This window comes from Manacus candei, unplaced genomic scaffold (genome assembly GCF_025592945.1).
Source record: "Manacus candei isolate 608988 ecotype Guabito, Panama unplaced genomic scaffold, ASM2559294v1 h1tg000113l, whole genome shotgun sequence".
Taxonomy (NCBI): Eukaryota; Metazoa; Chordata; class Aves; order Passeriformes; family Pipridae; genus Manacus; species Manacus candei.
The window spans coordinates 327,983-354,627 of NW_026138161.1; the positions used below are offsets into that span (position 1 = coordinate 327,983).

Here is a 26,645-nt window from a genome sequence, read left to right on the forward strand (position 1 = left end):
GAGGGTTGGAACTAAATGACTTTTGAGGTCCCTTCCAACTTGAGCCTTTCTGTGACTCTTTGGGGACCTTTTGTGGACCTTGTGATTCCCTATTAATGCTGCATGCAGGATGAGACCCAGAGATCAGCAGGAGATATGGCCTTGGAGCAGCTATACTGGAGCTGCAACACCCACTCTTGTTCTGAGGAGAGAATTACAGCCACCCTAATGCCCAGGAGAAACCTAAATACACAAGAATTGCAAAAAAAACCCAAGCTCCCAACTTACAGAGGTAAGAAAGCAAATTAATCAGATGTTTCTGAAGAGGGTTCTGACTTCACCTAATAAAATTCCCACAGGTGGACACATACACTGCTGCCACACAAATGTTTCTCACAAGTGAATCTCAGTGTTATGTTCTTAATTTTGGTACAGAGGGGATGATAGGGAAGTGGTTGAGCCATCATTCCTGCAGGGATTTAAAAACCATGTGGATGTGGCACTTGGGGACATGGTTTCGCAGTGGGCTTGGAAGTGCCAGGTTAAAGGTTGGACTCAATGATCTTAGAGGGCTTTTCCAACCTAAATATTTCTGTGATTCTATGACTCCATTACACATTTAAATGTTTTTTATATTTGTTAAATCCACGTATCATTTTTCCTCGATACTTGAGAAATGGTTTTTTGGCAAAAAAAGGTTTGCCAGGGCCAATGACAAACGTGTATGTATCAGCACCAAGAGAAAATAAGCCCTGAAATTGGCACAGTCAAGTATGTATAAAAGATGTGTTTGCTCATGCCTCCAATCAAGGATCCTCATTAAATAACCATGTGACTCATAGAAGAAGCTACAATGAAGCAGTACAGCTCACATTTCAAATATTCATGAGCAGTCCATGGATCCCAAATAGAAAGGGAATCATTTCCAAATTTGGCTCCTGAGCTAGTCTGAGGAAGTGCCGTTTGCTCACTGATATTAACACAGCTGGGAAGAGGTGCTATATTTCTCAAAACAAGGTTCATTGGTTATTTCTTTACCCTCTGAGGGGCATGGAAAATTTTACTTAAGAGAATTGTCTGGAAAAAGTAATTTCTATGAAACTGGACTTTTTTTTCTTTTCTTGCATTTTATTGAATTAAAACTGTTTCAAAGCAAATAAAAAACATCGAAACCGAATGTCAAGTACCTAACATTTCAGTTCTTTTTCTCTGAAGTCATTCTTATTGCTTTCACTGTTTTGTCAGAGGGCAATAGTGACTCTGTGCATAAGCAGTGTGAGCACCAGTGATGATCCCAAGGTCAAAGCAGAAGCTGAACCAGCACTTGTACAAGCATACACAACCTCATTCTAGAGAGGATACACTGCAATAAACACAGAGTTCTCACAAAAATATTTTACAAAAGTATTTAATAAAACAGACCCCAAGACTGACTGAGCACCCCACCAGCAGCTCCCACACTGCCCAAGCATTTTCCTTCCAGCACAAACTGTCTGCTCTGTAGGCAACACATCATATGTATTGCCCTCCATCTTCTCCAGCTCAGCCAGCAATTTTCCATGGGACTTTAAACTCATCCAGTTCCTATCCCCCTGCCATGGACAGGGACACCTTCCACTAGACCAGGTTGCTCCAAGCCACATCCAGCCTGGCCTTGAACAATTCCAGGGATGGGGCAGCCACGGCTTCTCTGGCAACCTGTGCCAGGGCCTCACCGCTCCCACAGGGAAGAATTTCTTCCTCACATCTAATCTAAATCTCTCCTCTTCTAGTTTAAAACCATTCCCCCTTGTCCTATCACTATCTACCCATGTAAAAAGTCACTATCCCTCTTTTATATAAACTCCCATTAAGTACTGGAAGGCCACAATGAGGTCACCCCAGAGTCTTCTCTTCTCCAGGCTTAACAGCCCCAACTCTCAGCCTGTCTCCATAGCAGAGGTGCTCCAAGTAGTACTGGGTTTTACACTTCACTGAAACCCAGTCAAAAAACAAACAATGTCTTACTGAAGTAAAGTATCAAGTTTGTCTTCACAGTGCACATTTATAAATCAATGATGCACTTTTTCCATTTTCCTTTCACCTTAATGTTCTTAACAATATTAATTAAATCAATTTAATAAGCCTGTACTTGCTGTATCTTTTTCCCTTTCCTCCTTCCTTGGATGCAGGCACTATGCTCTTAATCTCCAAGTATCACTGCACACTTCATCTTTTATAATTTCTCCATGCCAAGCCCGCATTTCTTTAAAAATCCTCATTATTAGTCATTTATCTTAGAGCTGAAAATTGCTCTGTTTGTCCAACATTAGCCACTGAATGCTGTGTTTATGTTTGTCTGCAGGAGGCAATTCAATCCCTCCCAAGGAAAGCAGGGCTTTTCCTGCAAAACAAACAAAAAACTATTTTTCTTTTAAAAAAATTACCCCCAAAAGACACTGAAACACAAAAATATCAGCCATTACTACTTTTCTGTGACTCATGGTTGATGTGCACTTTCAAAGGGTAAGAGATGAAGATGCTGGTTTGAACCAAACAAAGACGAGAAAAGAAGGTATCAGCGTATTTCCTGCTGCCATCCTTCCTCCCACCTTATAGACTCACCAAAAACAGGGCCAGAAAGGCCTGAAAGACATCACCTAGTTCCACTGCTGGCCCTGGGCAGCAGCATCACTTCCTATGCCATCTGAGTGATGCCCCTCTGCACTGCCCACTCCAGCAAAGGAGCTGCAGCCACCCACCCCCCAGAAACCCGTGTTTCTCTGTCCTACACGTCCACATTCTCTCGAAGTTTTTTCCAAATGATCAGTTTGGATCTCTTATGTTGCAACTGAAGCCACACCCATTCCTGGACATCACATTAACTCAGGCTCTTCGCTTGGGCTTTCATGTACTTAACGTACTCACAGACTGCTCTGCCTCAGCAATTCTCTCTTTTAGCTTAAACAAGCCCAGTTCTTTCAATCTTCTCTCTTAGATCGTATTTCCCAGACATCTGATCACTCTGGTCACCCTCCTTTGGGCTTTCTGCATTTCTCCTGAGGCGCTGTGCTCCAGACTGGACACCACGCTCCTCCCCAGACCATTTGCTGCATCATGCACACAAAACACCCAGCACCATATCTCAGTGTGGCACCTGCTGTTTACCAACAGCAAAACAGCACAAAATTTGCAGCCCATGGTGGCTTGAATTTGACTTGTGTCCCTCAAAACCTCAGTCCTTCTCTGATGGACTCGTCTGGGGTTTCCCATCATGTGTTTTTGAAATTGCTCTTCCTGATGAGATGCCCTGTCCCTGCATAACCTCTTCCTATTTATTCAGAATATTTATACAGGTGGCCAAGATCATTCTGATTTTTCATGGTATTCCTTGTAGTTTCCCAGTGCTAGAGGTAGAACTTGGGAGAGGTCAGCCAATCTCCAAGGGTCTGGAAAGTGAAGCCAGCACACCAGGTCCTGCTGTGGCACAGAACTCCTCCAGGTACTACTCACATGGTGAAAGGTTGAACAGATTTATCTCTGCCTTGAAGAATGGGGATTTCATGCCCTTCCAGCTGAGTAAAAGAAGTAACTGAAAAACTAAAATGCATTCAAAGGCATTTTTAAGAACAATTATGTTAATAGCTCCAACTGAACAAAAGGTGGAGGGAGATGGTTTTGCAGGCAAAGTCCGTCTCCAGAGCTCATGAGCACGGGAGATGTGGACCAAAAGGCACCTGCAGAGTTTATAAGCTTAACCCCCTGCCACTGTAAGCATCAAATTACCTAATTCCCTTCATAAATTTATGAGAAATCCATTGCTTGAGAAATGCAAACTCCTGAGAGGAGTTTGGATTTCTTTTTCTTGCTATTCATTTTTCTCGCTATTCATTTTTCTCTCTATCCTGACTTCTCCTTTACAGCTTGACACTCCTGTGCAATTTATATGATTTTATCCTTCTACCTGCACTGACTTTTAGTGTAGCTCATTTCTCCTGCCAGTTTCACCAAGCAACAGGAGAAAACACCCTTTTCCCTATCAACTTTATGTTGGACAAGGTAAGAAACCAACTCCTCTAACTTATCTTCTCAAAGATGGCCTTGTACCTGGCACTGCAGGGCAGTTGTCACCAGAAATCTGAGCAAGCAACTCTGCAGACAACATGGTGCTTTGCTCACATCTGGCTTTTCCATTCCTAAAAGCTACAAAAGCTTGGGACACCTGGTGCTGAGTGCAGGCAGGAGCAGAAGATTACTGGTAAACTTTGGATCTTTCCTGCTCTGGCAGTTGCTGCCATCCAGCTTAATGGGTCTGAAATGGATTGAAAACTTCTGGAACAGGCTATTTTTTTTCCTGAAAAGCTGGTTAAAACATGCAGCACAGAAAGTCTGAGGGTGCATTTCTCACTGCAGCTCCAAGTTCAGGGTGGGGAAGGGGAACCTAATGGCCTCTAGACTCTGCTTCCTAAGCATGGAGGACCTCCATTGCTTTCCTGCTCACACAAAGAGAGAAAGGGAGGGCTTTTCAAAAAGAAATTGTCTCGTATAGAAACTAGGAAGAAAGAGTCTGATTTGCTGTCTTCACAAACTTTCCTTCCCTTGTTTAGCCTTGACAGGCAAGTCATACTTGTAAGTAAGGGAGGGAGCACTATGTAATGGTGTTGACCTGTTTGAACGAATCCAGAGGAGAGCCACTAAGTGGATCACAGGTCTGGAGCACCTCTGCTTTGCAGACAGGCTGAGGGAGTTGGGATTGTTCAGCCTGGAGAAGGGAAGGCTCTGGTGAGACCTTAGTGCCCTGTCTAGTGCCTAAAGGGGCTCCAAGAGAGCTGGAGAGGGACTTTTCACAAGGGCCTGGAGTGACAGGACAAGGGGGAATGGCTTCAAACTGATAGAGGGCAGCATTAGATTAAATCTTGGAATGAAATTCTTATGGTAAAGTCACTGGAACAGGTTGTCCAGAGAAGCTGTGGACTCCCTATCCCTGGAAGTGTTCAAGACCACGTTGGATGGGGCTTTGAGCAACCTCATCTAGTGGAACGTGTCCCTGCCTACAACAGGACTGTTGGAACTAGATGATCTTTAATACTCCTTCCAACCCAAACCATTCTATGATTTATGATTCTATGCTAATTATTTAAATCCAAGGATGCTGGGCAGCTGCTGGCTTGGGGAACTGTTGTCTTCATGCCTTCTTCACCATAGAAGTGGCAAAGTCATCTGCCATAGAGAAGAACCTGCTTGGTGTTATAGTTCAGCAGCTGTTAGATGGGCTGGACCAGGAGGCAATTTCATTTTCACCAGTGACAGAGAACCAAGGTCACACTCCTGTTGACTGCATTAAATAGGTGCCCACAAATCCTACTTGTTGGTGCACTAGCTCTCAGTTTTAAAGAGCATTTTCAAGCTAGGAGTATTTATGTTGTTACTCTTCAGACAGCAATGTCAAAGAATAAGTCATAAATGCAGAGTTGAAATTAGGCCTACTGATTGCAGTGGTTTGTGTTTTTCCTGACATTAGCTGGAAGTGGAGCTATTGCAAAAAAACATTCTGTCCTGTGGGAAAATTTCATATTATTTTCAATTTTCTTTTCATCTCAAATCAGGGAGAAACAGAAAACCTTTCTATGGAAGAGAAAGCTCCACAGGAAAAACATTTGGAAATGTTGAAACACGTTGCTGCAGCAAATTTAGCAATGTCAGTAGAGATGGCAAATGACACATAGTATCCCCTCTGTGTTGCTGAGCTGGAAGGGTGAATGCCTTTGCAAAACATAACTAAGGATTCTTAATAAGAATTTAAAAGTGAAAACATGCAGAAAAAAATTAACTGTCTTCAGGAACCTAAATAAAAATAGCTGCCCTACATTTTTTCAGGAGAGAGGAATGACTTTTTGGAGTCTCAGCCTGAGAGGCCCCCCAAACTGAGTCACTGATGATGAAGCTGAAACCCCTTTTGGAGCAGCCTGGCACTGCCTGGGCCTCAGCAGAACCAGACCTAGTTCAAATGCAGCTTTTGGGGACTATTTATAAGACTTTTCACTCCACTGTGGACTAGTTGTCCTATCAACAAAGCAGTAATAAAGGTTTCTTACACCTCCCCAAAATGCAACCTGAGGAATAAGAGCTTAGTCTTGCATTCTGTGCTTTTCACTGACTCTTGGAAAGCAAAGGGAGATGTTGGCAGAGAGCTGGCCAAGAAAAAGAAAATAGAAACACACAGACATTATGAAGCAAGACTCCAAGTACAACAAACTACTAGTTCCAGTAAATGCCAAAGACCCAAGTGGGTTATGGGCAGGGAAGGGGAAAACTGAGGACTAAGAAAGTGCTGGAAGATGTGGCAGTTCCATTTCCAGCACGTTGCTTATATGCTGAAAAATCCCTTTTCTGCTCATTTAGCACAGCTGGAACATTGCTAAAATCAAACCTTCCCTGTGAAATATTTTTTGCAAATCAGCACAATCTGCAGCCCCTTCCCTTGTGGGGAGGGAGGTGTCGGGAGTTACCATCCGGCTGTGATGGAACAGTCAGAAGAAATTCCTGAAATCCTGGTTGCTGAAGCTCAGGCTCTGGCCAGTATCTCAGAGCGACTGTGTCCACTCTCTGCTGACAGCTGCAGCCAGTTATCTGCAGGCTGAGGTGGGAAAACAGGCACCAGATTTTATGCAGACGTCAGACTAAGGGAACAAGTAGTAGAAGAAGGAGCGACTGAAGCTGCACTTCTGGGATCAATTCACAGAGCAGTGTAGAAACAGTTCATCCAGTGCAGATCACATCAGAAATTATCTTGATGACAAAGGAAAAAAAATGAAGCTGTTCTGTGCGTCTTCCTGCTCTTTAGGGTGCAATCAGAGCACATCTTCAGCATTGCTATTAGCATTCCTCCACCAAAGAAATCTCAGCAAAGCACTGAGCTCTCATTTTCAAAAGATGATGCTGGAAACCTTCCCAGATTATATATTTTCCTCTTTAATTTATACCTCTGAGGATAATGCTAATCAAGGATGCAGCAAAAGTGGTGAGACATCCTCGGACCCGGGCTGATTTATTAACAGTGGTTGCATTATTCTCACTTGGAGAATGATGCTAGTATCCCATGCTTCCATAAAAAAAAAAAAAAGTCCTGCTTACTGGTAGGTTATCAAATACAGGCTGACAATGTACTTGCACAGCAGATATGCATAAGTGCATTGCACAGTGTGATTCATCTGCAAAACATCCAGCATGCTAGAAGCTCATTTTAAAGTAGGTTAGAAGAACGATTCATTAAAAAGCAAGGGCAGAGAGAAAGGAGGGGGGAAAAAAAGAAACCCAAACTCTAAAATCTCCTGCTGGGAATGATACATTTTCTTCTCACTCTTTGTTCAGCCCCCTTCTCCTCACATTACTTTTGAATAGAGTTTGGATGGCATAGGGATGGACAACCATGTAAAAATACATGTAGCTAGACAAATATTACAAATGCCATCTTCCAGGCCTGGCAAATCTACCAAATATTCCAGGGATTATACATGGTCTGTTTAGCACGTTCAAAGTGGAAGGAGGTTGCATATATTTCACAGAGCATAAATCCCCAGGCCTGTCTCCTTAGCTCTGACCTGAACTTCTACTACACAGACACTGGATTATAAAGGCTAATGTCAAAAGGACTTTCAAGAAAAAAAGGACTCCCAAAATGGCAACTGGCTTTTACTATGATAACTGCTCAGATAATCCGCCCTAATCTCCAGCAGTATTTTTTAGGATAGGAAAAAAAAAACAACAACCAAAAAAATGTACATGACATGGCAATTCTAAAATAGAATAAAGGACCTCGCAGGCCAGAATTAGTGCTTTTAAAATGGAATTTATGTGTATTTGGAATAAATGTGCTGCTATAAAAGCAAATGTAGGCAAGATACATTTCTAAACACTTTGGTGCCAGCCAAATGAAGTGAAACATATGAGTTGATTTCAGAATAATTTGAAAATATATTTTTATTAATATTATTTTAATCTGTGTATCTCTTGCAGAAACATTTTTTTTGGTCTAATGACAAGTTTCTAAAAAAAATTTAAATTTCAGAAAATTCGGTCCTTTCTCCTGGCAGCAGCAGAGGTAAGTATGCATTTTCAAAAGCAGGTTTCCTATGAAAAAATAAACCAGGTTTTACTCAGGGACTCCACATCTGTCCATGTGATCAATTAACTGTTTGCTTGACTTTTCAGTTCTGTGTGAAATATACACACATTAAACACACATGAAACTTTTTACATAGAGATTTAGGTACTAACTACTCAGGATCTCCAGAAATCCTATCTTGCCAGAAACAAAAGATGTCACTTACAGCCATTTTGCTACAAGGATTTAATTAAATTCATAAGCAGAGTTACTGCCCAGAGAATCCAACCCCCTCTTTTTTTTTTTTCATAAACAATGTGTTCAGAGGAGATGACTCCTCTGGAACTTCTCACTCTCACACATCATCTTGGAGCTTCACCTTTGGGCCCAACACCTTTCCTACAAACTAATTACAGTCTGAGAATCACAGATTATAAACACAGACTTTCAGGATAACCAGGAAGTTCTGAGAACTCAATTCTACATTCAACCCCAGTGATCATTTGCTAGAGCAGTAGAGAAATCAGCAACTATGTAAATACTGCATTATGTCTCTTTATAAAGAACTGCAAAAGCTGCAAAAGAGAGGAGTCAGCCTCAGCTTTAGGTCAGCCCTACATCAAAGGCAACTGCCTCAATTAAAGTTTAGTGCACAGCAGTACTGCAGTTTAGAGCATTTGGTCAATGATGTTTACCAAAGCTATAAACTTCTGTAATAAAAAGGGAAAAAACCCCAACCCATCAAAATGGCAAACATGGTACATCCTAAGAGAAAGATGAGCGCTAGCCAGAAGATTAAAAAATTGAGATACACATTTTTATAACTTTTCTCAGGGGCAGCAGGAGACATTTCCCTTTTTACTACAGTCGGCAAATAACAAATGATTGCTGCTCCTATCACACAGCTACACCTGCATGGAGCAGTTCAGCTTCCAGTTCAGCTGAAGTGCACATTTAATTTCCAGCATGTTGCATCGTGCTTCACTGCTGAAGTCAACAGGAATGAAAATATCCTGCAATGCAAAACGTTTCCTACGCACACAAGCAGCAAATGCATCTGTTTAGCCTCCACATCAAGGACAGCAAGGGAAAGGCCTAATTAAGACTGATTGGAATTCAGAGCCCTCCATGCTCCAGTAGTCAGTGGAGAGATGGTGCCTGTGAAACCTCATTGCCCCCTCCCAACAAAGCACACGGAATGCTGCTCAGGAGATGAGAGGAGAGATGAGACACTGCTCCCCAGGTCTGCTGGTTGCAGGTTTTCACCTCCCACTCTGGACGTGGCCTTGGTGCGTGTTGTTCACGCAGGGAGAAGGATGCAGCTGACCTGAATACGGGTGAACACTTGCACAGTGGTGGCAGATTTAGAGCAACTTTTAGGCTGTGCTCTGCATCCAGCCCTCTGCCCTGCCAAGGATAAATAATTTCCAAGCAAAGCTGCTCCGCTGGTTATGTGTGCATCAGGACCTACATGGGGTGAGGGACTCCCCACCCCCCTGACATACAAAATGCTGTTTGTGGTGTGCATGGGCATCCCCCCTGCACCAGCCTTGCTACCTCCTACTTAGGGGATGGGATTAGGCCTGTAAATGGCAGAACTCCCTTGCTGATCACAACCCATAAATGCAGCCTGTCTCTCCAGCAGCGCTTTTACAGATGCCCCTGAGTGCTCTTGGGAGCAGTGTGGAGGGGATCAGGCTCAGCTGAAGAACATCAGCACAAACTCTGATGGCTCGGGCTGTCTGCAGCTCTTCTCCAGACAGCTGTGCTGCAGAGACTGCCTGGGGTGAGGATTTTAAGGGGTGAGGATTTTCAGGCTGTTTGGTCGTGCAGCCAGTGACTAGCGCAGTGCAGGCAAAGCTGGGGATGTCGTTCAGCTCTGTAACTTCTGCATTTGTGGCTTTGGAATGTGCTTCCACGGGGTGAGGGACAGCACCCCAGGCTGTGTTTGGGATACAAAGCAGTGGCCAGACACTGTGCCCTGGTGCTGTGTTGTGTTTCCTCCTCCTCAGCCACGGGGCTCACCCAGGGGCACCCACATGTGCACCCGAGACATGGAGTGATATTTGCACAGAAAAAAACCTCAGAGACAAGCACAAGATCCCCAGGGGCTGGCAGGAGGAAGATTTCCAGCCTGACAAGGCTGACCCATACATTTGCTTTTTACTGGCTGCAGTTAACAAGCCCTTCTATGTCTTTTTACAAACAATAAATCAGCTGCAGTTAATAAATTCAGCACTGCTGAAAAAGTAAGCCATAATTCACGTCCTGAATGGCACAGTAAAGCCTCGAGATGACATAACTGAGGGTCTGCAGAGTCACCCCGGTGCAGAAACCATCCTTTGATGAGAATCCTCCCCTGCTCCATCCTCACCTGTACCCAGGCAAACACCCCACTGCAGCACTGCATCCAGGATGGGAGTCACCCTGTTCAAAGGACATGTTGGGAATGCTGCAGCAGCTAGTGGCAATTGTGTTGAAATAATCTCTGAAGAACCATCCACCTTTTCCAACACAAGATCTCATGACTGTTACAGGCTGTATCAAGGGCAGGCGACTCATTACAGCAGCGAAAGAAAGATTCAAATACCTCTTATATCAGCTGTTATTTAAATAAAGATGGAAAAGCCCACTCTTTAGGAATATTAAAGTATAAAGACAAATATTGAGATAACACCTCAATATTTGAAAGAGACAGGCTTATGAAGGCTGTAGTCATTTCCAACAATTTTTATTCTCACCAGGACGCATACAATGGATCAAAATAAACAACAGTAACATTATAAAGACTTTCACTCTAAGTTTTCAATGTATTTAAATGTTATTTTTTACAGTGCTGTAATGAGGTAGGTAAGAGCTGGTGCCTTCATTTTACAGACAAGTGACCTGAAGCAGTTTAGTCTAATGGGTAATAAAGCCAATTTATCCATGATATATCTTCTAATTCATTTACCCCTAAATTCAGCAAAACATATGCTCACCTTTTTGCATATGCTTAAGAGCATCCTAATTTTTAATAGCAGTTAAGAATATGCTTATGTTCCATATAATTAGGATCTTAAATACTTGATTGAAACAAAGAGGACTGAAAAAGGTGATTAAGGTCCCCTCTATTTCGAATCTTGTTTTGCAAGTGAGTGCCAAGAATTTACTCTCACTGTTTGTTGGAGATAGGAGGATTCTTGGAGGAATAGGTTGATCCTAAATCAGAAGTGTCTTAAAAGAACAAGAACACTAAATGTAGGGTGTGTTCCTGAGTGCTGAATCATGCCAAGTCTACAGAAGCACATACATTTACTTTTCCTAAATTAGAAAACTAATAACAAATAATGCTTCATTACTTGAAACGTGGTTTGCTGTGTGAGGGCTGCCTTTTCTTTTGCAAAAGACAACAACAGCCCAACAACAAGAACACTCAGAATTTTTTAAGCAGTCTTGATCCGGCAGTAAGAATAGAAAATGAAAAACAGACACAAGGACATAACTGCTGTATTAAAAATGAAAAAGCTTAGTATGTACTTGGCCCATTTTAGAGGTACTGACTACTCAGGAGGGAAAGTGAGGCAAATTCCTAAGAAGTCACCCATTTAAAAGTCTCCATTCCCTGTTGATGATGTGGATCTGTGGCACAACTCCTTGAATATTTCAGGAATTTTGAGCTAAAACACAGGTAAACAAAATAATTAGGTCCTGGGGCCAAATCAGGTCTCAGGGCTTAAAGCAGAGCCTAACACTAGTCCTGAGCATCGTGGGCCAATCCAGGCCACACAACTGGGCTGGCACTGTTTTGTGGGACAGTCTCTGAGGACATGATAAACAGACTTGTGGGATCTGCCCAAACTTTTCCAGGAGGGCTGAGACAGAGGCAACACACATTTGCTGGGATCACCATCTGCAGACAGATAGAGAGCACGTGCTGAGTGTACGTGTACTGCACACTGCAGCTTTGGGGGGAAAAATAAGGCATAAAAATAAGGCATAAAACATGTCATTGAATGGCATTTCCAGAGCAACACTAAAAAGGAGGCAGATGTGCCTCCCAGGACCCTTAGACCAGTGAGATATAATGAACCACCAAGCCCAGGGGAGATTCACAGCCCAGAAAATACCGCAACATGCCAAACCCAATGCTTGCCACAACTGGGACATCCAAAGCCTCTCCCCTCCAAGCTGTTCTCCTCCTCAACCTGTCCTCCTCAGTTTCTTGCCTATAAATAAAACATCTCATTACTGAGTGATGAAGATTAAAATAAGGCAGGTGAATCACCCTCCCTGGTACTACTTTGCTCTTTCATCTGCCTCATCATCATCCTCAACCTATTTGCAGCCCTGAAGGCTGAAGAGAACTCATCAGTGTGAAAGCCAAAGCAGGGATGGAGCTACCTGCATTCCTGTTGGGAACAGGGCAAAACCAGCTGCATTTTGATCTGTATGGAGTTGAGGACTACATTGCTGCACAGATTTAAAACCAGGAGTTTTTATGCACCTCTGAGTGCACCCTCAGATGCAGAGCACTTGCTGGAGGAGCTCAACAGCAGCTGTTGCTCCTACTTTACTCAAGTGGGAATAGAGGATGGTATTTCAATAGGAATTTTTTTTTTATGAAATAGAGGATGGTATTTCAATAGGAATTTTTTTTTTTTTGATGGCTGACTGTGGGCTTTGGCCACCTTGTCAAGCTTCATGAGGATTACAAAACCAGAAAGATCCAAGAAAAATCCGCTGTGTTCCTCTCTCTCTCTCTGCAAAATCTGCTTGCACTTACAAAGCCCTGGGGAATGCAAAGGGCCTCCATCAAACAATCTCTGTCACCTTCACTCAAAACCAGTAGATCAGAACGTCTGAGTGACTAATCCAGGGAGCAGAGAAAAAATAAATTCAATTCCCTAAATCAGAAAGGACTAAAATGTCAATAATAGAATTGGCTTGAATAGATACTCTTCCAAAGTGAGACTGAATCTGGCCTCAGTTGGCTAAATCTGAGCAAGATTGCCTAGCAGCTGAGGATATATTTCCAAACATCTGCTGAGGCTCCCCTGTGACATGCCAGCGAATCCACCAGATCTAGACTTTCTACAGCAACATGAAAAAATCAGGGTTTGGACTGTGGCCTTTACAGTGCACGTGGCGTTGAGCAGCAAATTGCCATGGATGCTCAGGGAGTGGAGCTCTTGACAAAGCACAGTACCTGGAAAGGGAAAGGGGTGGGAAGGCCACAAAAGAGCCAGTTGCCTTGGGGAACCTGCTGTTTGTTCATGATCTGACATCCCAAAAAGTGTCAGTGCCAAACCCAAGTAGTGCAGACATACATGTTCATACTCCCTTCTCTCCACCTAGATGAACCACTGAACTCTCATCTGCCTCAAAACCATCAAAAACTTCCTTTATACTGCAGTGTAAAGGTGTCAGTAACTCGCCCTCTCCAGTAACAGGAGAGAGACAATAAACTGATATTTACAGGTGATTGTTTTATCAGTGCAAACACAGTCTTTTGGCAGGAGCACCTCAGTGCAATCTCGTGTGGGCAGAGGGTTGGTGGGTTAGCTCATGGTGAGAGCATGAAGCTACACAGCACATGCCTTCAAACTCAACTTCTACAAATTAGAGAGATGCTTTTTAAATGTCTTTACTAAAAGCACTGAGCCTAGAGAGTCTGTCCTTGACATGGATCAGCAAGAGCCAAGTTTGCACATGGTCTTGGGTGCTGTATTTACGTCCATCAGGGAATGAAACACTCCGGGGGTCTGGTTCTCACTGCTCCTCAGCAGGCAGGGGCTGTTCCTCAACTCATCTGCCTCATCCAAGCAGCTTCTAGTCCCTCCTTTCCGCCTCTCCTCACTGGCACATACCACATGGGTGCTGTTCAGTCCCATAAGCACAGGACTTTTGTGCCACTGAGGCACCCCAGGGGACGTGGCTGCTATTCCAGAAGGGTTCTCATAGGCCATATTTGCCATTCCATTGTGTCCCTGTAGAAGTGTCCCAGTTATTAATGCCATCCCCTGTGACACTGGCCACCTCTCCTTTGGGCAGCTGGACTCCACATGTGAGCTGTCTCTGGAGGCAGCTGGAAATGAGATAGGATTGTCAGGGATGTCCTGACTGCTACAGCCTGTCTGATGGCAAAGAGCATCCTGGAGTGAATATCAGCAGGCAGGGTTCACTGGCAGCAATCTCAATCTCACCTACATGAACATAGGGGCATAACACCACTGCCTAAATCACTTCACAGAACCCCACCAATGCACAACACTGCCCACAGCTTCTGAGATCCTTCCACAGGAATCATCATTTTTATGACTTTCTGCCCTATTCCCACTCTTTTTTCCCCTAAGCACACCTTGCACCATGGAGGTACAGTCCGTTCTTAGATTTTGCCACTTCTCTGGAGGAAACCATATGTATTTATCTTGGGGAATTCCTGGTAGCCTGTGTAATATTTTTGAAAATAATTCTTGTCAAGGGATTTTAATCACTGTTGATGAATAAAAATGAAATAACAGAATCTATGACCAGATGGTGTGTTGGGTGGCATGGGGCTCTCTTCACTAACATGCAACTGCTCACCAGCCTTTCAGGACCACTTCACTCACCAGTCCTTGCAAGAGCTCCCTGCAATCTCCTCTCAATCCTGAACCAAATTAATTTTTGGGAAGAAGGAAATCTCCACATTTAAGGGAGAGAAACATTTTCAGTAAAATCCAGAGGCCAAGTACAAGGGCAAGAGAAACAGCTTTGTCCCTGCCTAGAAGCTACTGGAATTATCTTCATTGGATCTCTGCAGGAGGAGAAGCCAATGTGGGGTCTGCAACTTCTCATTGCCCTGACTTTGCTTGAGAAACCTCTGAGCTTTCCACTCTTCATGGGAATTTTTTCCTGCAGTCTCAATCATTGCCGATTTTGGTTGATCCAGAGAATGGGGAGTGAAATCCATTGCTTTTCATCATTCAGAAACCACTCACAAGGTTTTGACACAAAGCCAGCTTGGCTCAAAGCTGGGCCCACAGCCAGCTTGAAAATATTCCTGAACCTTTCAACAGTCCCTGGCTGGTTTTCAAGCTTAAAACAAAAGCCAAGATCAGGGAAAGTTTGCAAATTTTTAGGTTGTATAAGAAAATTTCTGTACAACCTGTGATAAATTCCCACCATTTACTTTCAGGTATTTTCATGCTGGGAGAACCTCTCAGCCTCCAAACCCTGCTCTTGCCTCAGAAAGCATAACCATATTTTTCACAAAATAAGACTGGTCTGATAGGTGTGGAGGAAGATATGGGATGTGCTGGGAAGCTACCTGAAAAACATTCTGTCCAGCTCATTCTTGTTTGGATGGATTGCTCATTGTCTCAAGTGTCCCCAGATGGCCCATTGTACAAGGAGTGCTCGAGTTTATGGCAGCCTGTGTCAGTGTCATAAAAAGCTGGAGTTGGGTATCTCCTGCTGGGTCCATTTCTACAGCTTAGAAACAGGCAGGAATCCCTTTCCAAGCAGGAGAATTAGAGAGTTTTCTGAAAAACTTGACAGTTTTAGATGTTCAGCAATATTACAGTCTTCTTATCCAGAAACTTATGAATACTTAGTCACACAGAGAGAACAGAGAAATTATTTACTTCCCTGGGTGAAGGGAGCAGGAGCTGTAGGTCTCTGGGTGGTGTGGAACAGAAATACAGATGCTGCAGCCACAAACAGAGACAGAGACTGCGTGCGCAGGACTGCACTGGTGGGGATGCTGCTCTGTCTGCCATGGTTGGCTAGACATGCACACAGCCACACAACAGTCCTTTATTGAACAGGGAGAACAAAATGGGAAATGTTTAAAGCACATTACTACTCTTATGATATCGCTAATTTGACAGTCTGACAACCCACGGCCAGCAAACACCAATAAAGGTCTGTATTGCTCACTTTACCTCCTGCTTGACACAGTTTGACACATGCAAACATGTCTAAACCCCCTTTGCAGAGGATTGCAAAAGCTGGAAATTTTCTTTGCTTCTCTTTCTCTCTTCTTTCTTTCTTCTTTCTTCTTTCTTTCTTTCTTTTTCCTTTTTCTTTTTCTTCTCTTTCTTTCTGCCTGTCCAATCTGCATTTTATAAGTGTTGGTCTACAGATCAGGTTAAGCCTGAAGAAGCCTTCATTAAATGTAAGCAGTATCACAGTGATTCCATTTGATGGGGATCTACACAATTTAAGAGACCACCTCTCTTTGTTCTGTATGCTAAGATTCAGCATGGCCATATTTTCATCCATCGGTGAACAAAAAAATCTCACAAGATTCTTTTCCCCCTTCTTTGTGTCATTATACTCTTGAGGCAACCCTACCTGGAGCCCCCAGTCCTGCCCCTCTTTGCACACTGTCAAACAGCCTCACATTGCCAGCCATCTGCCTCTCTCTCCAGTAGAAAGTCACGTTTCACAACCTAACACTCAGCTCAGCGAATGAGCAGCACATCAGCAGATTAGCTGCCTGCCCAAAGCTACAAAACAGCAAAACATTTCCCACATCAGCTGATGGGCGTTAGATCCCATTTTACTACTCAACTCAGTCACATCAAGCAGACAGAAAAGCACCAGGGAAACATCCATGTTGAGAGCACACACATGCACCGGTGTACGCTCAGACCCTGGAAAGCCATACATGTGGGCATCAGCAGAATGGCACATGTAGACACTCAGGCTGTGCTGTTTCTGGCCAGCTACCCTTTGTGCTGATTGACTGAGGGGATTAGAAGGGACTCAGCCCAAAAACGCAGTTCCTAATGCTCCTGCAGCTATTGCATAACAGAGATCGATTCCCATCCCAAGCCCTGACCCTCAACTTACTCAAGACAAGTTTAGTGCTTCAGGCTGTATAATGGAAACATCTACTTCCCAGTGAAGAGGAATCTAGATGGGATGCATCAGCTCCCTCAGGGCTGGGTTATTTGGCTATTTGGGTTCTCTGACAGGCAGCAATGGAAAAGAAAGTAAGAAAGTGGCACCAAGAAGGAAAGAGAGTCATTTTCCCCCAAGCATTTCTACCAGGAGCTACGGGAAGCTGAAGCCTTCTTGGATTCATTAATAGAGGTATACCTGCTACCAATGCAACTACCAAAGAAAGGAACCATAAAGCAAGGGAAATCGAACACTTCCCAAAAGTAAACTGAAAATCAGTGAACCTGCAGACCCTCAACTAAATGCAACTGAAGCCAAACACACCTCAAAAACCAAAAGGAGGAAAACACAGCAACCAAAAAGTCCACAATTAAATGAACAAGTCTCAAAAGCATGCAGAAAATGTACAAACACTTCAGAATAGGCACTCTATTAAAAGCTGCATGCTGAAATAACATAAGAGGCCACGCAGGAATTCCAGGTGCATGGGGAATGGCTGAAGTAACTCCGCTGAGATCTGTCACTCCAGGTGTGAACAGGTGTACGACAAACGAGGACAGAGCCACATCAAATCAAGTGAAATCAAATGGCCTCCAACATTTGACTGAAATCTGGGTGTCCCATGCCTAACAAACTGCAAAGAGCTTTAGTGAACTTGGCTGGCTCCTGCATCACTCCTCCCCCACATCAGCAAAAAATAACTATTTGCAAAGGCCGCAATTCCTCGTTATTTTCTGTTTTCCTACATGCTCTCACTAACTCCTTAGTAATGTTTCCAAGCAGCCAGGCTGGGAGAAGAACATAGGAAGGGATAGAAACGAGACAACCAAGAGATGCTGTTGCCAGGGCCCCTTTGTTGAGCATCTCTGGGTACCCCTCGCCTTTTACCTGGGGATGCAGTCGCCATGGTAACGGGCGGGTGTTCCCTGGCGGAGCCAAAAACCAGATGTTCCCGCTGCTGAGCCCCGTCGCCATCCCGCAGCGGAGCCCCAGTTGCGTACTGGTCCGCCCCGTCCGCAGCCCAGTGCCCGCCAGTGCCCGCCAGCAGCAGGTCCTGGGGGTCCGGCGGGGCTGACATGCTGCCTGCAAGGCGGCCGCTGATCTCCGGCTCTCGGGATGCAGCGGGAGCCACCGAAGGAGCTGCGGTGGCCGCCGGGCTCGACGGTGCTGCGGCCGCGCTGGAGTGTGGCCGGCTGCGGGGACCGGGAGCCGCCGCTGCCGCTGCTGCTGCTGTTGCTGTTGCTGTATCTCCACTAGCGCTTATTACGCAGGTGAAAATGGCTTGTTAGTTGGAGCCTTCCAGCCCTTGCGTCACCCTGTGGCTGGCATATCACAGGGCAGGAATCTGCCAGCCGGGCTGCTGCTCTCCCCCGTTTAACTGCTTCGGCAGGGTAGGCATCGGCTTGTGTGGATAAGGGAAGAAATGTCCCCCTTCCAGGCGGGCACACGCCTCCCTCTCCTCTCCTGCCGCCCCCCTCTCGGCGCGCATCCCCCTCCTCCGCATCCCTCCGCTCCAGAGCATCCCGCAGGCGCCGCAGCCGGGCACGGCAACGCGCCCGCCGGGAGAGCCGCCGGCTCCTCCTGCACCGCCGGGCTCGGCGGAGAGGGCACACAGCCCTCAGCGAAGAGCACCCTACAATCACCCCATTCCTGCCCGTCTCGGCCAGCCCCGACCCAGCGAGGGAAGCCGCGCTCTGCTCCCGGGTTTGTTTACCCTGTTGGCTCCTCTGTGTTTGCAGCCCCGCCGGAGACAAGATCACAGCTTATTGCATCTAAATGACACTTGTCAAAATAAACTCACAGCAGGTGCCTGTGTGCCTTTTTTTTTTTTCTCTTGTCTTTTTCTTTCTGTTGTGCCATTGTATTTGCTTATTCTCTCACGGAGGAAATGCGTGCTCACCAAGGCGATGGGATATGTCAGGGATCCTGGCTGTTAGTGAAAGCAGCAGCGGCAGCATGAGAAACAGGAAAGGTGAAAGCACAGGGCAGAATCTGTGCCACTTCTGAGGTGAACTAGAAACAAGTTTTCTTGCTATCCTTTTACACATGGGAAAACAGACTCAGGTAAATGATATGGGATCATTCCTGCATTGCACAGAGCTCTGGCACTGACAGGTCAAAGAAACTAACTCTGCCTTGTAGAAGGATCTCTCTCATGCCGTGTGACAGGTTAAGCTACAAAGTGGACAGTAATTGCCCCAGCCAGACTTCATTCCCAGCTACTCATTGCAGCAGCAGATCTCCATCTGTGATCTTTATGTCACAGCCTCCCTAGGCAGGCATCAGACCCTCTACAGCTCCAGCAAGCTTGTGCCTGGGTTTGAAAACTTAATGTGTTTCCACTTCTTCCAGGTAAGAGGGGAGGAAATCCAGGGTAAGCCCACAATGCAAGGTGAAAAGCCTCAGAAGAAGCCCTGAGCATTTGCATTTGTGTTATCTTCACATGGAATTGTCATCCTTGTCCTCACTCCAGTCCAGAATCTATTTTTGGGAGCTGTCCTGCTGCTGCCTGAGTCATAGAATTAGAGGATCATAGAATGATTTGGATTGGAAGGGACATAAGAGACCATCTAGTTCCAACCCCCTTGCCATGGGAAGGGACACCTTCTGCTAGACCAGGTTGCTTAAAGCCCTATCCAGCCTGGCCTTGAACACTTCCAGGGATGGGGCATCCATGACTTCTCTGGACAACCTGTGCCAGTGCCTTACCACCCTCACAGTAAAGAATTTCATCCTAAAATCCAATAAAACTACTCTCAGTTTAAGAACATCCCCCCTTGTTCTATCACTCCATGACCTTGTAAAAAGTCCATCTTTCCTGTGGGTTCCCTTCAGGTGCTGGAAGGCCACAATTAGGTCACCCCAAAGCCTTCTCCTCTCCAGGATGAACAATCCCAATTCTCTCAGCCTTTTAGTCCATGCTGTTCAGTCCCAGCTCACCAGGGCCCTTCAAATGTGGGTTCCTGTGCTGGTTTAAAAGTTAACCAGCAGGGGGAATGAACCCAACTCAAAGGAGAGATTATAAGTCAGAATAACAATTTATTAAAATAATACAGTAAGTACAATAATACAAACAAACAATTGGTCTCAACCCACAAAAACCCAAATGTGTAACCCAGTACCCTGGGGCCTGAACAAAGTGGTGTTCCTTGGGCCCTGTTTGAGTCCAAAGTAAAGGGAGAGGGGAAGAACCTGCTGGTGGGAGAGCTGCTGCAGTCTGGCCAGAACTGGTGATCGCAGTCCAGTGGTGGTCTAAGTCTGGTTGAGAGCGATGAGATGCAGCCGTCCTCTGGATCCCACGAGTGGGTTGAAAAATGTTCCAAAACTCCAAGATTATATATCCTCCAGTTCAGGCAGGAATGTTCAGTGCTCCCCTCAGGGCGGGGAGTTCCACAAAGGGTGTGAGGACAGAAACATCCTCCTATCTCACAGGCCTCTTAACACCTAGTTTATAGCCTGAGGAGTCAGGCTCTATGGGCAGAAGGTGCGAATAGTCTATTGACAACAATAGTCTAGTTTCTGGGAAATGACATGGAAGGCTATAGAATACAGTTTTGGGTTACACCCACCATGCTCTATGGGCAGAGGGTGCGAATAGTCTATTGACAACAATAGTCTAGTTTCTGGGAAATGACATGGAAGGCTATAGAATACAGTTTTGGGTTACACCCACCATGATGAACTGATCTCAGCTGTCCTAACTAGGACATTATCCACCCCTTATTCTATGCCATCCATGTCATGCCCAAATTAACCCCCTTTAAAAACTATATCCCTTTAAAACTATATACATCTATCTATCTATCTATCTATATATATACAATGAAACATTACAGACCATTCTCACTCAAAATTAGGTCCCCTTGTGGTACACAACGTGTCTCCCCATCTTTTTGCATTACCCACCACGTGGAACCAGGTCCCTGAGCAAAAACAATCCCTCGGATGGGTTTGCCTTTGCTTGAGGTGGGACTAATCCAAACAGTCTTCCCTAACATTCCTCTCATATGTACCACGGGGACTTTATCTCCATCTACAGTATGCAAAAGTTCTGATTGGGCAGGGCCAGCTCGATTGATGGAACCTCGGGTGTTGACCAACCAGGTGGCCTTTGCTAAATGCAGCTCCCAGTGTTTGAGAGTCTCCCCACACAGTGCCTTCAGAGTGGTTTTCAGCAGTCCGTTGCACCACTCAACTTTTCCAGCAGCTGGTGCATGGTAGGGGATATGATACACCCACTCAATGCTGTGCTCTTTGGCCCAGGTGTCTACGAGGCCATTCTTGAAATGGGTCCCATTATCAGACTCAATTCTCTCCGGGGTGCCGTGTCGCCACAGGACTTGTTTTTCAAGGCCCAGGATGGTATTCCGGGCAGTGGCATGAGGCACGGGGTATGTCTCCAACCATCCAGTGCTTCCTTCTACCATGGTCAGTACGTAGTGCTTACCCTGGCGGGTTTTGGGGAGCGTGATGTAGTCAACTTGCCAGGCTTCCCCATACCTGTACTTTGACCACCGTCCACCATACCATAGAGGCTTCACCCGCTTGGCCTGCTTGATGGCAGCACATGTCTCACAGTCATGGATGACCTGTGAGACAATGTCCTTGGTTAAGTCCACCCCTCGGTCACGAGCCCATCTGTATGTTGCATCTCTCCCCTGGTGACCGGAGGCGTCATGGGCCCATCGAGCCAGAAATAATTCTCCTTTGTGCTGCCAATCCAGATCTACCTGAGAGACTTTAATCCTGGCAGCTCGGTCCGCCTGCTCGTTGTTATGATGCTCCTCATTAGCCCGTTTCTTGCCTACATGAGCGTCTACGTGACGGACCTTCACACTCAGCTTCTCTACCCGGCCAGCGATGTCTTGCCACATCTCCGCCGCCCAGATGGGTTTCCCTTGGCGCTGCCAGTTGGCCTTTTTCCATCTTTCCAGCCATCCCCACAGAGCATTGGCCACCATCCATGAGTCAGTGTAGAGATAGAGTCTTGGCCACTTCTCTCGTTCAGCTATATCCAAAGCCAACTGAACGGCTTTAAGCTCTGCAAACTGACTTGACCCACCTTGTCCTTCAGTCGCTTCTGCAACTCGCCGTGTGGGACTCCATACAGCTGCCTTCCATTTTCGGTTTGTCCCTACAATGCGGCAGGAGCCATCCGTGAAGAGCACATATCGCCTTTCATCTGCGGGTAGCTTGTCATATGGTGGGGCCTCCTCAGCCCGTGTCACCTTCTCCTCCTCTTCTTCAGAGGATAGTCCGAAACTCTCACCTTCGGGCCAATTGGTGATAATTTCCAGAATCCCAGGGCGATTAGGATTCCCTATCCGGGTTCACTGCGTGATCAGAGCCATCCACTTACTCCATGTGGCATCGGTGGCATGATGTGTGGAAGGAACTCTTCCCTTGAACATCCAGCCCAGCACTGGTAGTCGGGGTGCCAGGAGGAGCTGCGCTTTGGTGCCGATCACTTCTGAGGCAGCTCGAACTCCTTCGTAGGCAGCCAGGATCTCTTTCTCAGTTGGTGTATAGCTGGCTTCAGATCCTTTGTATCCCCGACTCCAGAATCCCAGCGGTCGTCCTCGGGTCTCCCCAGGCACTTTCTGCCAGAGGCTCCAAGAAGGGCCATTCTCCCCGGCTGCGGTGTAGAGCACGTTCTTCACATCCTGTCCTGTCCTTACTGGCCCAAGGGCTACTGCATGGGCAATCTCCTGTTTAATTTGTTCAAAGGCTTGTTGTTGTTCGGGGCCCCACTGGAAATCATTTTTCTTCCGTGTCACAAGGTAGAGAGGGCTTACAATCTGACTATACTCGGGGATATGCATCCTCCAAAAGCCCACAGCGCCTAGGAAAGCCTGTGTTTCCTTCTTGCTGGTTGGTGGGGACATGGCTGCTATTTTGTTAATCACCTCCATTGGAATTAGACGGTGTCCATCTTGCCACTTCACTCCTAGGAACTGAATTTCCTGAGCAGGTCCCTTGACCTTACTCCGTTTAATGGCAAAACCGGCTCTTAGGAGAATCTGGATTATCTTCTCTCCTTTCTCGAAGACTTTGCCCGCTGTGTTCCCCCATACAATGATGTCATCGATGTACTGTAGGTGCTCTGGAGCCTCACCCTTTTCCAGTGCAGTCTGGATCAGTCCATGGCAAATGCTGGGACTGTGTTTCCACCCCTGAGGCAGTCGATTCCAGGTGTACTGCACACCTCTCCAAGTGAAAGCAAATTGTGGCCTGCACTCCGCTGCCAAAGGAATGGAGAAAAAGGCATTGGCTATGTCAATGGTGGCATACCACTTGGCTTCCTTGGACTCCAGCTCATACTGGAGCTCCAGCATGTCCGGCACAGCAGCACTCAGGGGTGGTGTGACTTCATTGAGTCCACGGTAATCCACCGTCAGCCTCCACTCTCCGCTGGACTTACGCACTGGCCATATAGGGCTATTAAAGGGTGAGCGAGTCTTGCTGACCACCCCCTGGGTCTCCAGTTCGCGGATCATCTTATGTATAGGGGTCACAGAGTCTCAGTCGGTGCGGTATTGCCGACGGTGCACTGTTGCTGTGGCTATCGGTACCAATTGTTCTTCAACCTTCAGCAGTCCCACAGCAGAGGGGTCCTCTGAGAGACCAGGCAAGGTGTTCAACTGTCTAATTTCCTCCGTCTCCACAGCAGCTATGCCAAAAGCCCAACGAAGTCCTTTTGGGTCTTTGAAATACCCACTCCTCAGGTAATCTATGCCAAGGATACACGGGGCCTCTGGACCAGTCACGATGGGGTGTCTGTGCCATTCCTTCCCAGTCAGGCTCACTTCAGCTTCCAGTACAGTCAGCTGTTGGGATCCCCCTGTCACCCCAGAAATGGAGATGGATTCTGCCCCTACGTATCTTGATGGCATTAATGTACATTGTGCACCAGTGTCCACTAAAGCCTTATATCTTTGTGGCTCTGATGTGCCAGGCCACCGAATCCACACAGTCCAATAGACTCGATTGTCCCTCTCCTCTACCTGGCTAGAGGCAGGGCACCCCTAGTCCTGGTCATGGTACTCATTGTGCTCTTCTTGTGGGTATGACCTGGAGGTCCCTTCAAGAGGATCAGACGTATCATTATTCCTGTACCGTCTGGAGTCTTGCCCACGAGAGACTGGAGCAACGTTTACCCTTGAAGAGTTCTTTATGGTATTTGTTCCTCTTTTCAGTTCACGTACCCGGGCTGCTAAGGAAGAGGTGGGTTTCCCATCCCACTTCCTCATATCTTCTCCATGCTCACGGAGGTAAAACCATAGATCGCTACGTGGAGTGTACCTTCTCTCCTTAGCTGGGGGACGCTGGCTCCTGATAGCAGAGACTCTTGTTCGTCCTGGCGAGATATGGAAAATCCCTTCCTTAATTTCTTCTCTTAGCTTCTGGTGTCCCTCTTCAATTTTCTCTTCTAGGCTTCGGACGTGTTCAGCCAGTTTGGTTTCCACAGATGAGACGTGGGCTCGTAATGGGGCGGTGACAGTGTCTTCATAAATCCTGAGTTTACTAACCAATGCTCCCACCTTGTCCTCTCCCTCCCTCCATTGCAGCGTTGCTAAGTAGCGGGAATACATTTCTGGCCCGAGTCGTGCAAACTTTAACCACATTTGGGAGGTGCACTGTACGCCATCTGGACTCTTAGGGAATCTTTCATCCTCTGAAAAGATTATCTCCAGTACAGCTAACTCCCTTAAGCACCGGATACCTTGTTCCATCGTGTTCCACTGTCCTTGCTGTACGTGGAGGTCCTCCTTGCAAAGGTATCTCTCCCTCACACTGGACAACAGTCGCCGCCAGAGGCTGAGAGTTTCCTGCCTCCTTCCAATCCCCTGATCAATGACTACATCTCGAGACAGGGATCCCAGCTGTCTGGCTTCACTCCCATCTAGGATCGTATCGTTAGCTGCGGCATCCCAGATTCGGAGCAGCCAGGTCAGAATGGACTCGTTCGCCTGTCGTGTGAACTCTCTCCGGAGCTCACGTAGCTCACCCAGGGATAGGGACCGAGTGATTATTTCTGGCTCTGTCTCCTCCGGTGGATGTGAAGGTCCCGCCTCTTCGTCATCATTTGCTATGCGAACTGATTTAGTCTTTGATTTCCTTTTCTGGACAGGGGCGACTGCTATTGGTTTTGCTTGTTCTTCTGGCTCCTCGATGGTTTGTGTGGACACGGTGCCGGTTGGTTTATTTCTTTCTCCCTCTGACTCAGCTGTGGTTTGGGTGGACGTGGTGTCTGCGGATTTGGTCCTTCTCTCCTCCCCCTGACAGTGCTGTATCATGTCAAGCAGTGCCCGGTAGGCAGTGGCCAGGGCCCAGCAGGTTGCTGTGAGCTGGCCATCTCTGGAGCTGCCAGAGCATTTTTCCTTCACCAGTCTTATCATGCTAACAGGATCCTGCAGTTGTTCAGGGGTGAATTTCCAGATCATTGGAGGAGAAAACTTTTCCAAATACTGGCTGATGTCCTCCCACTTCCCGTGCCACTCAGCATTATCTGCTCCCAGGGCAGGTGTCCAACCAACCTCCCTAAAAGGCACTTTTCTGACCCTAAACATGGTGTACACAGTACAGAGCAGACAGAGCAACACTAACAATAACATTATGCTGTCCTTAACATCAAAAGGGAACTCAATATTTTCAAAAACTGTTTTAGCAGGTCTGAAGGGGAAGAAGGAGGTGGGAGGCTGGAAACCATCCACCCCTGTTCCCCCAAAAAGCTGGGTACGATTTTTAATGAGGCCCCAGAGGTAGCAACCCAAACCAGGACAGGCAAACAGGACTGAATACACATTTACAATGAAACTCATTGCTTCTGATGTTAGAATGACATAAACATAATATACTAATAAAGCAATTTGGATCCCTCTCCCTGGTCTTAAAGAGAGCATCAAAAAAGGGAAATAATACGCCATCTGTGGAAATATGAACAGGCTCAAATACAACATCCATGTGAGTGCATCAAACAACATGGTGATCAGGGAGTTTCTATATTCAAATAGACAAATGCTTCAAATGAAATTGTGATTCTGACTTCTCTCTCTCTGCCCGACGTTTGGGCGCCAAAATGTGCTGGTTTAAAAGTTAACCAGCAGGGGGAATGAACCCAACTCAAAGGAGAGATTATAAGTCAGAATAACAATTTATTAAAATAATACAGTAAGTACAATAATACAAACAAACAATTGGTCTCAACCCACAAAAACCCAAATGTGTAACCCAGTACCCTGGGGCCTGAACAAAGTGGTGTTCCTTGGGCCCTGTTTGAGTCCAAAGTAAAGGGAGAGGGGAAGAACCTGCTGGTGGGAGAGCTGCTGCAGTCTGGCCAGAACTGGTGATCGCAGTCCAGTGGTGGTCTAAGTCTGGTTGAGAGCGATGAGATGCAGCCGTCCTCTGGATCCCACGAGTGGGTTGAAAAATGTTCCAAAACTCCAAGATTATATATCCTCCAGTTCAGGCAGGAATGTTCAGTGCTCCCCTCAGGGCGGGGAGTTCCACAAAGGGTGTGAGGACAGAAACATCCTCCTATCTCACAGGCCTCTTAACACCTAGTTTATAGCCTGAGGAGTCAGGCTCTATGGGCAGAAGGTGCGAATAGTCTATTGACAACAATAGTCTAGTTTCTGGGAAATGACATGGAAGGCTATAGAATACAGTTTTGGGTTACACCCACCATGCTCTATGGGCAGAGGGTGCGAAT

At 46.1% G+C, this 26,645-nt stretch overlaps 1 protein-coding gene across 1 annotated transcript in view; it reads right to left on the minus strand.

The window, feature by feature from the left end:
* Nucleotides 1–18,384, minus strand: part of RTN1 (reticulon 1) — a 120,883-nt gene extending 102,499 nt beyond the window's left edge. Inside the window, exon 1 of the mRNA XM_051769872.1 lies at nucleotides 17,822–18,384. Within this exon, the coding sequence (XP_051625832.1) occupies nucleotides 17,822–18,011 (190 nt within the window). The 5' untranslated portion in view covers nucleotides 18,012–18,384. The remainder of the gene's footprint in view (nucleotides 1–17,821) is intronic.
* Between the last annotated feature and the right edge of the window lie 8,261 nt (nucleotides 18,385–26,645).